Genomic DNA, 13,627 nt, shown 5'->3' with positions numbered 1-13,627 from the left:
AATTTTTTAAGTGGTGACAAAAGAGGTATGGCTCGACCTGTTGTACGCGTACAACAGTTGAGATGGTTTGGCCAAATCGTGGAAGCGATTGATGCCAGGATTGGGGAGTCCCATGGCTTTACTGTCAAAGCTCCGACGGTCAAAGTAGGACAACTGCTTCCTGTAGTACTCCTCGTCCTCGTCCAGATCATAGTGATTGCTACGTATTACATCGTCAAGTGGTTTTGTTTGAGGCCTCTGTGGTTCAGGAGCCCTAAAAATGAGGCACACAACAACGGGGCATCATTTCATGTGGAGTTTTGTGTAGACATTTCCTTTTATTAAAATCCTAAGCTAAACAAAGAAGACCCATTGATGCCTGTGTTGTTTGGTTTCCAGGTTGAATTATTTCGGCTGCACAGCTACTGGATTCCACGAGATGGCACACAATCGATGTCTCCATTTAGGGCACTAATATTAAATTCAGGGGGTCATGCCATTTTGTAGGTTTTGCATAGGGGGCACTTATAATGACCCACAATGCACTTGGAAAATTAGCTTCCATCAGTGTTCACTCAACAGGTTAATTTTGGACCACAATTCACTGGGAGCAGGCAAAAAAAACACTATCAACACAAATAAAAATATACACAGAGGAAAAAATTCATTGTATTAAAATGAAAATATGCACAACAAAAGAAATAAATTACACGTTAAAAAGAAATCTTTCTGAAAATTCAACAAAACAGATATTTTAACTCATTCACTGCCATGCCTGAATTTATTCGGGAATTGAAATATGTGATGTGGAGCGCCGTTTCCCAATTTGTTTGGGTTTGGTTTTTCTTGGAGGGGGTGCCGATAAAGCGCTGGTCAGACCCCTGGCAATGTTTTTCCCGTCAGCAAGGGGGCGGCATTTGCCTTTTAGCCACGTTCGCCCTTTGTTCCAGCTTCAACTGTTGTTAGAGTGCTATACAAATCAATATGTATGTATTGTATTTTGTACAGCCACCCCAATTTTAAGTTCAGATAACTCCAGACCAATGTAACTTAGGAATTAACTATTTTTTTTATAATGAAAGAAGAAAATCTAAGGTTTCTAACACTATATTGGATGTTTATTTCGTTGTTAAACTCAATTTTCTGTGGGTCCTGCAATTTGAGTGAAAATGACAAAAAACCTGGGACCGCAGTGGACAAATTTTTGCACATGGTCTGGCAGTGAATGAGTTGATGAGAAAGCCTGTTTGACCAGATTTCCTCACGGTGATATTACCCCAAAAAGCCTACGGTTGGATATTGTGTCTAATTTTGCGCTTGTTTCTATTTTATACAGTGAACTCCATACCCGAAACGTTGAGCCCCGCCAATCCAAAACCAGACCCGGCAGCTCTCAGACCCGTTAGCAGGTACAAGACAAGTACGTTGGTTCAAATCGCTAGAGTGAGGTAACTACTATCTTGTGCTTGATAAAGCATGGGATTGTATAATCAATAAGGAAAGGGCGGAAATCCGGACACAGCCAATGTTTGAGTGACCGAGCAGTTATTGATTGGGAGAGTGGGGGGTGCTGTAATAACCTCAACATACCTGTAGGAAGACCGTTCCTGCTCCAGGTTACTGAGCGAATTGGACTTGAGCACCGGACCAGATGCACTTGAAGGTTTGGGAATATCTGCTGGCTGAAAGAGAAGGGTACAATTTGTTCAAGATTTTTTTAAGTGACAGCAATACTATTCCTTCATGAGAGAAAAGAAAAGCAGTGACTGCTTAGTTTAATGTTACTTAAGAGCAAGGTACCCTGAGAACTGACGATTCTCCTTCCTTCGCCCTGTCCATGGAAACGGAGCGTTTATTTTCAAACATCTTTACTCTGTTGAGGACTGACTGCGGTTTCATGGCTGGGTCCTCCTCCGGGGCTTCCCGTTGGAGGGGTGGCAAGGGTTTGGATCCAGGAGTGACTGCTGCTGGCTCAGCAGGGGATGGGAGGGCCTCTGTTTTTGGAGGAAGAATCGGTGGTTCACAGTTTATTACAGGCTCATGGATCCCTGCCTTGAAGACCCGGTGCAGACCGGGAATGAAGGAGGGTCTTAGACCAGAGTCACCCGAATACCGCTTGGGTGGTTCTGGAGACCGAGGCGAGTTGATGGGAAAGGTGAGGGTATCTGTCTCATAAGGAGAGCAGGCGCCGTAGCTTGTGGGTGGCGGCGGTGGAGGCAGTGGAGGCAGATCATCGTAATGACTTGGCCCAAGTTTCGCGTGGCGAGCTCTGCTATCATATCCCACAGGTAGGGGCTCTTCATGTCGAGGCTGAGGGGGGCTGTAGTCTCTACCCAGGCCATCCTCGTAGGACGAGCGGTGGTTGTAGCCAATGTGTTGCTGGTGGGCCGGTTGGTAACCCGCAGGCTGGGAGGGCGAGGTCTGCTGGTCGTAGGGGGACCAGTGTTCGTTGTAATGAGGCACACGGTTGTCGTAGTGCATGTGAGAGTCAGCGTTGTGAGACTTTGGTTCGGAGTAGCCACCTCCGTCGTAACCATAAGGCGGGTGGTCGTATTCTCGATATGGCTGCTTGTCCTGGTATGATAGCTGGTGACTGTAGCTCATAGACTGCTTCAGGCCGTGGTTCATTCGCACGGGTTCCTCAATATTGTACGGATCTTTCTTGTATATCTGTGAAGAGACAAGATGAAATGAATGTGTTCGTTACATAACGCATGGTGATGGTCCCGAACATTTAAGCACCATTGTATTTCAAGAAACAACGTCGGGCGAAAGGTATCGGCCCAACAACAAATGAAAAGGAATCATCAGAATACTTCAAAATGTAAAAGTAAAATTCACAGAAGTGAGCATCCAGTAATACTTTCTAAATTAATTCATTGGCATTTGTCAAAGTGCAAATTATACAAGCAATTTGTTTTAAATTTGTTCTGAATGCCCGTTTGACAAGATGCCTTTCAAAAATGATGAACATCCATATTTCTTGCACGTTTATTTTGTCATTGTTTTCTTTTTTTATGAAGACAATAATTTCATATCTGAAAGGCCTCATCTCAAACGTATGATGTGTAGCCTGTAGACAGCAAATGGGAGTTAAAACCCTTTCCAGAAGGTTCATCGATTGCCATCTGCTTAAAACAATGGTTAAAATAAGGCAGTGAACTGAGGTGTTTGGTTCCATGGGGAGAGTTGTTTCAAGAGTACTGTCTGCAGGTTAGCTTTCATCATGCAACCAACATTCAGTCAGTCAGTCAAACTACTGCCACTACAACACGACACATCTACAATAATGGCACTGGCTTTTTTTCATCTACTGAAGAAAGTTATGGCTAAAGGAAGCCAAAAATATTTCAGAGCCATGCATAGGAAGTTAACAGCAAGAGTTAGGGCTGGTTGTGGATGGTCTTCACCCTGGCCAAAGACTCAAGATTTACCAGTCCTTCTGGTCTCCCAAGTCTCACCATTGTACATGTGGACGAGTATGTCGCACATTGTCTGGGAGCCAGAGGCACACGGTGGGCTCAGTGAGGCACACAGTGTGGGGGGCAATTCATGCAGAGAGCGAGTGGAAAGCATGTGCGAGAAGACAGGCAGTTAAAAACAGCAGGCTGTGGCCCAGGCTCGATCCAAGTGGGTGGTGGAAACAGCGGGTACCTTTGGTTCTGGACCAGGCGGTCCAGATGGGTGGGGTTCATGTGCTGGTGGTGGTGGTAGGGGCTGAAAAAGCTCAGGGGCAGGACTGGGGCTGCTAAGTGACTCAGCCTGAGGATCTGCGGCTGCAGCGGGGGGCTCCTGGAGGTGCAAAGCCTTTAGTTGTACAGGCTGATCAACAGTAGGGGGTGCGACCACCGCTGCAGGCAAGGAGAGCATGGGCAGAGGAGCCTCCTCTTGCTGTGAATATTGTTAAAAGACATTTACAAACAGCTTGCCATGGGCACACAACGAAAAAGCGAAATCTAACACCCTGATATCTCGTTTCACGCCGGTCAAGGCTCTTGCAAGTAGCTTCGAAATCATTTGTAATATTGGTATAATGTCCACACTTTATTTTGCAAATGTGTATTGCCCACTGAGTTATGTTTTTCCTCTCACAATTATCTGTCCACAACTATGCTGTCGAATGAAAAAAAAAAAGCTGCCATGTGCGCCCCTCCCAAAATAAACAAATAAAGAAAGAGTCAGGGTGGGGTATTCAATCCTGTTTCTTAGAAGGTTGTACTCCTCCCTGTAGTGGAGAGCACAGCCCTCCAGGAACACAATTCAAGACCCCCGAGACAGGATATAATAATACTCCTACCTGTAATTCCATTGCTCTCAATACAATATGCAATATACACACAATTGTCGTTTGGTGATGGATGATGAGATTCTTTTATCATATTTCCAAGAACTAGTTTTTGGCTCACAGAGAAACGAATAAAGAAATGAACATAACAAAATGATCAAGCACATAAAATATTTCGGCAACATAAACAAAAACATGACCAAAAAGTATTTTCAGTCAGGATGCAAACACAATATTTATCAGGTGGATCAATATTGGGTAAAATAACACCATACAAATTGGTCCAATAACACTAAGCCCCAGACATGTCATTTGGGGGTGTTACTCAGTGCAGACAATGTAACTATAATGTAGGCATATGGAACGAGTTTGTGGGCACAGACTACTAAAGATGTTCCCCAACTTACGAATGAGATATGTTCCGAATGGTCATTCGTAAGGTGAATTCGTTCCTAAGTTGTTTCAGTGCTATATTTTGTATGGAGCGTATGTTTAAGGCTTATATAAATATGTATAAGGCTTGTATAAGTAACCTGTATTGGTTTGTACATGTTAGAGAGAGAGAGACACACACAGTATTTACATGTACTTAAGATAAATAAAAGTGTTACAGATGGTCGGACGATTCATGTTGTATGGACGTGCAACGTTCACCATTTTCTCACCCGCATCAAGCGTCGTTATTATTGCCGCTTTGATTTCAAATGAAAAGGCTTGCCTCTTCTTTACATTTCCACTCTCACTAGAAGCCTTTTGCTTTTCACCAACTCTATTGTATTGTATAATGCATGTACGAGATATTTAACAACAAAAATCAGTCAATCAGTCAAAGTTCTTAGCAAGCTGGAGATACATTTACACACTCGGGCAATGCGACGAATTGGGCGGAGGAAACTGGACGCTGGGTGGATGCTGGGTGAGCTCTCACAGCGCCTCATGTCGGTATTAGTGGCGGAAAGAAGAACTAAAAGGTGCGCAATACAAAATCTAATTTACAGCATCTCTGTCCGAACATTTTTTGACATACCCGCAAAAATGTCCGTATGTACCGTTGTTCGTAACTCGAATTTCCTAAGTAGGGGAGCGTCTGTACTCCATCTGCATGGAATACTGCATTATGTACCCAAAACAGTTAAAACGTGTGTACAAAGTAGTTGTTCAAAACAGTGGCACATTACGATGAGAAAATGTGAAACAGAAAACAGTTATCGTGCATCCTGAGTGACCAAAATAAGGTGGACATGGCCTGCGCCAACAACCAAGATGACAGAAGGAATTCACTGTCCATACTGCCCATCAACTCAGAGAGCTGCACGCACACCCAACTGTGGTTTAAAGGATGAGGTACAGTACCTGCTGCGGAGATGGCATCTTGAAGCCAGTGGGGTCTATACGATGGGTTGGATCGGGTGGCACCGGGTGCTGGTATCCAGGGTAACCAGGGGTGTCCTGGATGACGGGTGGATCTTCCCTCACGGGTTCGGAAGACCGCGTGATGGCCGGCTCCGTGGGCAGACCCACCTCGTCATTCAAGGTCTCGTCGAGCTCCTGGTCCGTGTACGCTCCGCCCTCCGTGTCCGTGTCTTCGTAGTCCGATGTGTGGCGGCTGTCCGTGCTGTACATGGAGTACTCGCTTCCCGGAGCTGACAGGTAGGACAGACGGTCGTCGTGGATATCCAAGTCATCTTCCGTGGTGCCGTCCGCCTGAGAAGAAACCATTTACCCGTGCGCTAATAATTCACACTGCATTGTAATGGTGACTGATTTTTCAAATCCAAGGTGCCCATTTGCTCACCTTTCCCTCAGACACCCACACCAGCTGGTTCTGTTGTTGCTGGATGGTCTCCTTAAGAGCTCCGTACCAACCGTCATTCATGTTGTTCAAGTTAATGGTGGCTATAAAAGAGATTTTGGGGTCATTCATGTAAAGGAAATAACTCAGCTTTTTAGTGCCTCTTAATATTCCGTGGCCACTCACTGGTGAACAGGTGATGATTATTCTTCCTCAGTTTGATGGCTCGTTCGTACAGCTTCCTGGCACTTTTCCTGGACTCCGGACACAGTCGTGTCCGCATGTTCTTCACACCCTGCTTGTTGTCGGGATTTAGGAAGACTACGATTGGGTACCACTGAGCATAATTAAGCCTGTCCACAGCATTCGGGGTGATGTCCAGCACAGCGTGTTTGTCCTTGAAGAGGGCACAGATGATGAAAAGACGCATTGGAGAGATTTAAGAAGACCAATGGGGTGTGGATAGACCATTCAACAACAACTAAAATGAACACGGAGAGCTCACTCTGTCTATGATTTGCTTGATGGTGTGAAGACGAATAATTCCTGAACTGCGCTGGTCGGTTCCTGCATCTCTGGGTTCGCTCTCTGTAAAGAAATATAAACAATTAAAAGAAATCCAACCATCAATTTTACCTTGTATGTGTGTTGAACTGATGTTTCAAACATGATACGAAAACGTACTTGCAAGCTCAAAAATATCAGGTTCTTCTCTGGAGAGTTTTTCCCGTGCAACATCGGCAATAGGTCCAAATATCACAACGGGTCTTAAGAAACCAGCTATAATCACACATAAATTAAATTATACAAGTCACAATGTAATGATGTAAAAGTCAAATGTTGTTCCATTGACACATGTGCGGACGGATATTTCACCTTCTCTCAAAACAACCCTCTCGTAGGCTGGAAATTTTGTCTGTACTGGCTGAGAGGAAAGATCTTCTCGGCTCTTCCTGAGGTTCCTCTTTGAACTGCGAAGACCACGGAACCTCCAGAAGTCCGCTCGGTCGCCGCCGGCTGTTTTGGGGAGCGTGTATTGCACGCTGGAGAGCTGCTCCGCTCTGTCGACATATCACAGGAAAGCAGATAACACTTGACGCACAAAGTAATGGATGTATCCTAAACTTGGCAGTGCCAAGTTTATGATACATCTTTCCAGCAACCAAAAGCATTTTAAGGAAATGACAGAATTAAAATAAATAACAAGAAGCAGTGTCCAAATATGCACCATTTATTCTCCAAGTCATTTTTTCCAGTAGAAATTAACTCTTTTTTTCTGATGACAAAAGAGAGTCTAAAGTTTCTAACGCTATATTGAATGTGTAGTCCATTAAATCAATATTCTGTGGGTCCTGCAATTTGAGTGAAAATGACCCTGGCATTGGAGTGGACACATTTGCACATCATCTGGCAGTAAACGAGTTGATAAACAAGACGGAACATAAAAAACATAAGTAGTTTGTGTTTAGTAATCTTAATGCATCTTTAAGAAGCAGAATCTTGTGGCTTTGTGTTATGTGTTTTTGAGGATGAGGTCACCTGTTTTTGTTGGGGATGATGCCCCTCTCCACCTCCTGGTGGTTCTTGCCAATGCGAATAGCAAGCCAGGACCCCAACTTGCCATTGTAGAGAGTATCCACCACACGGAACACCTCGCCCTTGTTAAAGCTTAAACCGTATGGAGATTCCTTCTCGTACTCAAAATGGGTCCGGATGTAAAAGGAGTCACCTACATCAGACTCCACGATCCGCCGATAGACTGGATAAAATTATGAATCAGAAATTCATGAATATATGAAATGAAAAGAGCAATAACCTGATTCAGATTTTGAACCATGTGACATTATACAAAGCTCATTTTGATTGACTTACCATCTTTTTTCTTTTGAGCCAAAATGGTGACTTCTTCACCTTTAGGAAGATCCAGGAGAAACAGCACCGCCTCTTCTCGGATTATGTTTGCAAAATCTACGTTGTTTACCTGCAATTAGCCAAACCATATTGAGTGAAGTGCTTTTTAAAAAAGTTACAGCTTTTTGGTGTACAGTGATCCCTCGCTACTTCGTGGTTCACTTATCGCGGCTTCAGTGCATCGCAGATTTTTTTTCAGGGGGAGTCTTTCTCCGAGAGAAGAACATTATCGGTAGTTGTTGGCACGCTTTCTTTTTTGTCTTTGTTTTTTTGAGAATAGAGAACAGCTCATGGAGTTCATGAGCTGTCAAAGCCAGTGTTTGATTTCATTCTGCTTTGTTTGCAGTGTTGTTTGCAGTGTTGTTTCTTTTACTTTGTTTGTTAGCGCATTTGCATGCCATTAATAAAAATAAATAAATAACATTCTCTATTCTCAATTTTTTTGGGACTACATTGTACTTCGCGGATTTCACCTATCGCAGGCTATTTTTGGAACGTATCTCCTGCGATAAACGAGGGTTCACTGTATTTAAGTTCAATTGTGGGGCTACCTCACAATAACAACATGGTGAACAGTAGAAATCTGTAAATTATGGGTTCCTTGACCTCTCTGTTCTTTATATCGCCTGGGAAACGTTTTTAAGTGAAGAGTAAAAATGCAAGCCATTTCTCAAAGAAAGGAGGCATGAGAAAAGATATATATATATATATATATATATATATATATATATATATATATATATATATATATATATATATATATATATATATATATATATATATTTATGTGACTGTATAGAAATGCTACACATGGTGAAAGGAAAGTTTTTTTGGGCTATGCGCTGCCAAAGTCTTTGCCAAGAGACTGTCTTGGAGGTACAGGAATTTTGCAGCAAGAATTGTACACGAGGAAGAATAATAAGAGAGAGCTTCAGCTGCATGCATAATAAGCCAAACCTTCGTAGAGCTATTTGGCACTCCCTTAGGTTCACAATAAGAACAGTGAAAAATGTTCAATAAAGTAAGTGACTTTTCAAGAAGCTAAACTAAAAAAAGAAAAGTACCCTGAGAATTTGGTCACCCTCCTCCAGGCCCTCTTTCGAAGCCGGGCTATCCTCCAGCACTCCAGCAACAAAGATGCCAACATCATTCCCTCCTGCGAGCCGCAGACCCACACTCTCACCCTTTTTGAACTTGACCAGCTTCATGCTTGGCCTGAGGAAGGAGGACAAAGAAAACAGTCAGACTTTATTAGACGTGGATAAACTTGAATGGATTTTTTTTAGCATTTTCCAAAGCAAAGAGAATAACGAGTGGATTTCTGAATGCTGCCCTACTTTGTATTTTCTTTATGTAGTTAGCTAAAAAAAAAAATAAACAGAAAATGCTGCTCTCCTCTGCTTCTCGTCAAGTACGGTCATCTGCTTTAGATTACAATCACCTTTGCTTTATATTTTAAAACTCCAACCACTCCATATACTCTCATTTAAAAACTGAGCCTTACCGTAATTTTCGGACTATAAGCCGCGACTTTTTGTCACAAGCTTATGCTTATGCAACAATGCGGCCAATTAATGCATTTTCTTTCTAACAGCCGCAAGTGGTGCTCGAACACTACAGATAATAGTGAGACAGGGCGAATATATGTGCGGAGGAAGATGCAAGTTTAATGTAACTTTGCGTGTGAATCGTGCATTTAAAGTGGCCCTCCAAATTGAATGGGTGGCTTGGATGACCAGCAGCGAAAAATCGTTTACCAAAAATGGCCGTATGCGAAGAGCAACTTTTGCACAAGTCTGGCAGTGGTTTTTTCGCTGCAGGTCATCCAAGCCACCCATTCAACTTGGAGGGCCACTTTAGGAGCAATGTGAAAAAAATCAACGATCACCAACAAGTTTCAAAAAGCCGGTCTGTTATGTGTTTCATCAGTGCTGTATGTCATGCATATTAGCATGTTTGACAATAAAGCTGACTTTGACGGCGAGGACAGCACAAAGCTCGGGAGTGATTTTACCTCAGGAAGAAAGTGACACTTCCAGCGACAACGGAAGAGAGAATGATAGCGTGTATGGCGAGGCCTATCTGACACTATTACAATGAAGCACAAGATGAGGACGGCTCTAAGCGACTTGCTGTTTACGTGTTTCTTCCGTGTCTCAGTGACTTGGTATGTTTTTGTCCACAGACCTGTTAGCTAGTATGAACGTGTTGCTGCTGTGTTCCTGCCGTGTCTCAGTGACTTTTTTTTTCACAAGCCCTGTTGGGCTGTGTTACTACCGTAATGCTTGCTGTGTCGCTGCCGCGTTACAGGCACTGTTTTGAAAGAACAGTTAAGGTATTTTACTAAAACTTTGAAAACCTTTTCTGCGTACAGTTTTTCTTTATAAACATGCGGCTTATGGACATGTGAGGTTTATGCATGTACAAAATGTTTGTTCCGTAAAAAATGTACTCCTGGGTGAGGCTTATAATCCGGTGCGCTCTGTAGTCCGGAAATGACTTCTTTTTGGAGGTGTCAATTGTGACGCAACTAAAAATGAATATGATTAATAACACTACCTCAGGATGCTGTCATCATGAGCGGCACTTGGCACAGGGGCATCAGAAGGGCTAACAGGCAGGTCCACATCTGGCTGTCCAGGCTGGGCGTACACTGGCTTCGGCTCTGAGACAGATGGGCATCATCAAAACAATTAAAAAGCATGTGTTAAAAACATAGAAGACACATTCAGGGGCCTCGTCCAAATTCACAGGTTAGTTTCTGCTAAGGCTTCATGATGTCATTTCGGCCATTAACCGAATTCAGTGTCGAAATTCACATTATGCGTGCAAACTATATTTCTAGAATTTGGAATCCACATGGAGGCGAGTTGCGCCGCAGGTGACATCACGCCGCCGAAAATGCGACCCTAGGAGGACACTGTGAATTTGGAGGGGAATTCGAAGTCCTGAGTGGAGAGGACAAACAGAAGCAGGAAGCTGCAGGCCGGAATGAGACGTCAGACTAAATAAAATCATATGGATTATTTTCACTTGACTCCAGGCAAGTTAATTCTGGCGCAGCAGGCATTTGAAGCTCTCCCTTTTCCTGAAATTCATATACAGTAAAGTCTCGTTATATCGATAGTACCGCTCATTACGATACTATTACTATGGCCGCAAGGAGAAAATGACATGCGCGCAGGGTCGGATATATCGATAGTCCCGGTTATATCGATATTTTTCGGACTCCCGAGAATATCAATATAATGAGGCTTTACTGTATTTTAAAGTAGCAGGGAATGGAAAAAAACTGCAAACATTTCTGAGTCAGTCATATGACCCAGGACACACATCAAGAAAGGTTGGGTTCAATTACTGAGGCTTAAGTGTCTGACCTGGGAGCGGTGGAAGTATTTTCTCATCTCTGATGAGAGCTGGCTCTTTCGGCTTGGGCAGAGGAATTTCCTCTGAAAGCTTTGCTGGTGTTGAAGCCCCTTTTGATAGCCGCTCCTCATCTCGACTTCTATGACTGTGGTCAAAAAAGAGACGGATTTGTTCAGGTCAACATCAAATGCAGACATAGCTGCGTCTTGAGGAAATGGAATCATCATATTTAGTAAAAAGAAGAACAAACAGCATATTACCACACTAAACATGAAATTTATGGACCCCCACACACATTAAGGGATGGGAAAAATAAAAAGAGGACAACTGAACAGCTCAATTCTGAAAGTCACAACTTTCCTCTTTTATATGTTCTATTTATAGTGCATCTTTATCTTCCTTCTTCAAGGTGACCATGCAGAAGCTTAACAGCCCGTAGATTGCTAAGACCTTCTCCTCTAAGACTACTGCAAAAAGAGCCATTTATTACAAACGTCAGCATCAGGTTTAAATAGTGAGGAATGAAGATAGTAAACAATGACATACAAATAGAGAGGTTAATATGTCACTTTGTTGACTGCAATGCTGGAAGAATGCTGACATAAGAGTTTGAATTTATACAATGTTGTGGCATGTGAACAGCTTTGGCCTTTAGGATTTACTGCTTTGATAAGACACATTTGCGGTGCGGGGGTTTATTCGTTGACATGACTAACTTCACTTAAGCCAAATATTACATTCAGATATTCAAGGTGAGGCAACGCAGTAAAACATCCCCCGATCAGAAATAGCGGGTAAAATATTTTTAACATTAATCAAGAGTAACTGTTTCAATAAGGTCACCAAAGTGTCTTCTTTTAGTTGGGATTTAAATGTTGAGACCATTTCACTGTGTTTTGCTGAATGATGACGGAAGCAATAATACACAACATTTGGTAAAGTTTATCTACCAAAATATTGTGTACAACTTGATGCATATCTTTGTTGCAACATTCTCAAATGCAAAGAGCATTGCTTGCAAAGTCAACATTTCTTTGTTGGAAATATCGGTGTGAGTTTAAAGTTTGTCCCCAAAATAATAATTTGGCTCTAGTTCTGACTCTGCTTCAAATTAAATTTACCGTATTTTCCGGTGTACAAGGCGCACCTTAGGCACACCCCCAATGAATGGTGTATCTTCAAACTTTTTCCATATATAAGGCGCACCCTCAATAAATGAATAATCTTCTTCTTCTTTTCCTTTCGGCTTTTCCCATCAAGGGGTCGCCACAGCAAATCAGTGTCCTCCATCTTTAGAGGTTTGATCCGCATGTTTGTTTTGGCCAAGCTTTTACATCGGATGCCCTTCCTGACACAACCCTCTGTATTTATCCGGGCTTGGGACCGGCACAAGAAGACTTATGTCCTTTGTGGCTACAGAACAAGCAACTGACTCAATCAAAGGCTCCCAAACACAAAATGGTCATCGGCACAGCAACAACTATACTCACCATTCAGCATATGTCCCTTTGTGGCTACAGAACAAGCAACTTGCTCAGTCATACTAATACTAATACTATACTAATACTAATACTAAACCGGGATGGAGGACATTGATTCGCTGTGGCGACCCCTGAGGGGAAAAGCCGAAAGGAAAAGAAGAATACTAATACTAATACTAATACTAATACATTTGCCTTTCAAAACTGTCAATAAATGAATAATATAATATATAAATACACAAAAGTTTTCCAAATATAAGGCACACTACATTATGGGGCTTACAGTAGAGGTTGTTACACACTACTTCTACAGGGGAGGGGCAAAAACAGTAGTTTTGAGACCTGTTGTGGCTCAATATTACTTCATATTGGCGCACCTGCATATAAGGCGCAGGCTCATCATTTGAAGAAAATCAAGGATTTTGGGGTGCGCCTTGTACACCGGAAAATACGGTACAAAATACTGTAGAAAAATAACAGTAATTCTTCAACTAATTTATGTAGTCACAATGTACATGACGCACAAACTTACGGTATTCTCCAACTGGCCACAACATAAAATAAACACAATAAGCAACTTTTTATTGTCAAAATAATACATGCAATGATGCATGTTTTTAGGGATAGTAAGTCTTCACCTGCCATTGCTGATTTGAGGTGGAGAGTGTCTGGAGTGGTCTGAGGGTTCCGATCGTCTGTCTGGAGAACGGGAGCGGCTGCTACGAAGTCTGTCGTGCGATCGATTGGAATGGTCAGATGCCACAGAATGGACATCTGAAACGTCTGATCACACGCAACACGCATACCACGGTT

The 13,627-nt window shown here is 42.7% G+C and overlaps 1 protein-coding gene across 12 annotated transcripts in view; it reads right to left on the bottom strand.

The window, feature by feature from the left end:
• Nucleotides 1-13,627, bottom strand: part of tjp1b (tight junction protein 1b) — an 87,807-nt gene that overhangs the window by 9,934 nt on the left and 64,246 nt on the right. For 9 of the 12 annotated variants that reach the window (XM_088996478.1, XM_088996480.1, XM_088996481.1 and 6 more), the window contains 16 exons: nt 13,453-13,597; nt 11,345-11,478; nt 10,527-10,632; nt 9,032-9,182; nt 7,929-8,037; nt 7,596-7,815; nt 6,933-7,117; nt 6,741-6,836; nt 6,562-6,644; nt 6,243-6,453; nt 6,060-6,160; nt 5,618-5,968; nt 3,634-3,870; nt 1,780-2,649; nt 1,570-1,661; nt 38-253 (listed from right to left, as the gene is read on the bottom strand). In XM_088996478.1, coding sequence (XP_088852604.1) covers nt 38-253; nt 1,570-1,661; nt 1,780-2,649; nt 3,634-3,870; nt 5,618-5,968; nt 6,060-6,160; nt 6,243-6,453; nt 6,562-6,644; nt 6,741-6,836; nt 6,933-7,117; nt 7,596-7,815; nt 7,929-8,037; nt 9,032-9,182; nt 10,527-10,632; nt 11,345-11,478; nt 13,453-13,597 — 3,307 coding nt within the window. The remainder of the gene's footprint in view (nt 1-37; nt 254-1,569; nt 1,662-1,779; nt 2,650-3,633; nt 3,871-5,617; nt 5,969-6,059; nt 6,161-6,242; nt 6,454-6,561; nt 6,645-6,740; nt 6,837-6,932; nt 7,118-7,595; nt 7,816-7,928; nt 8,038-9,031; nt 9,183-10,526; nt 10,633-11,344; nt 11,479-13,452; nt 13,598-13,627) is intronic. The other 3 variants (XM_088996483.1, XM_088996484.1, XM_088996482.1) reach the window with 2 other exon arrangements.

The sequence above is a fragment of the Hippocampus bargibanti genome, linkage group LG05 (genome assembly GCF_051943395.1).
Source record: "Hippocampus bargibanti isolate YZ-2025 linkage group LG05, ASM5194339v1, whole genome shotgun sequence".
Taxonomy (NCBI): domain Eukaryota; kingdom Metazoa; phylum Chordata; class Actinopteri; order Syngnathiformes; family Syngnathidae; genus Hippocampus; species Hippocampus bargibanti.
This window is presented reverse-complemented; position numbering and strand designations above follow the sequence as displayed.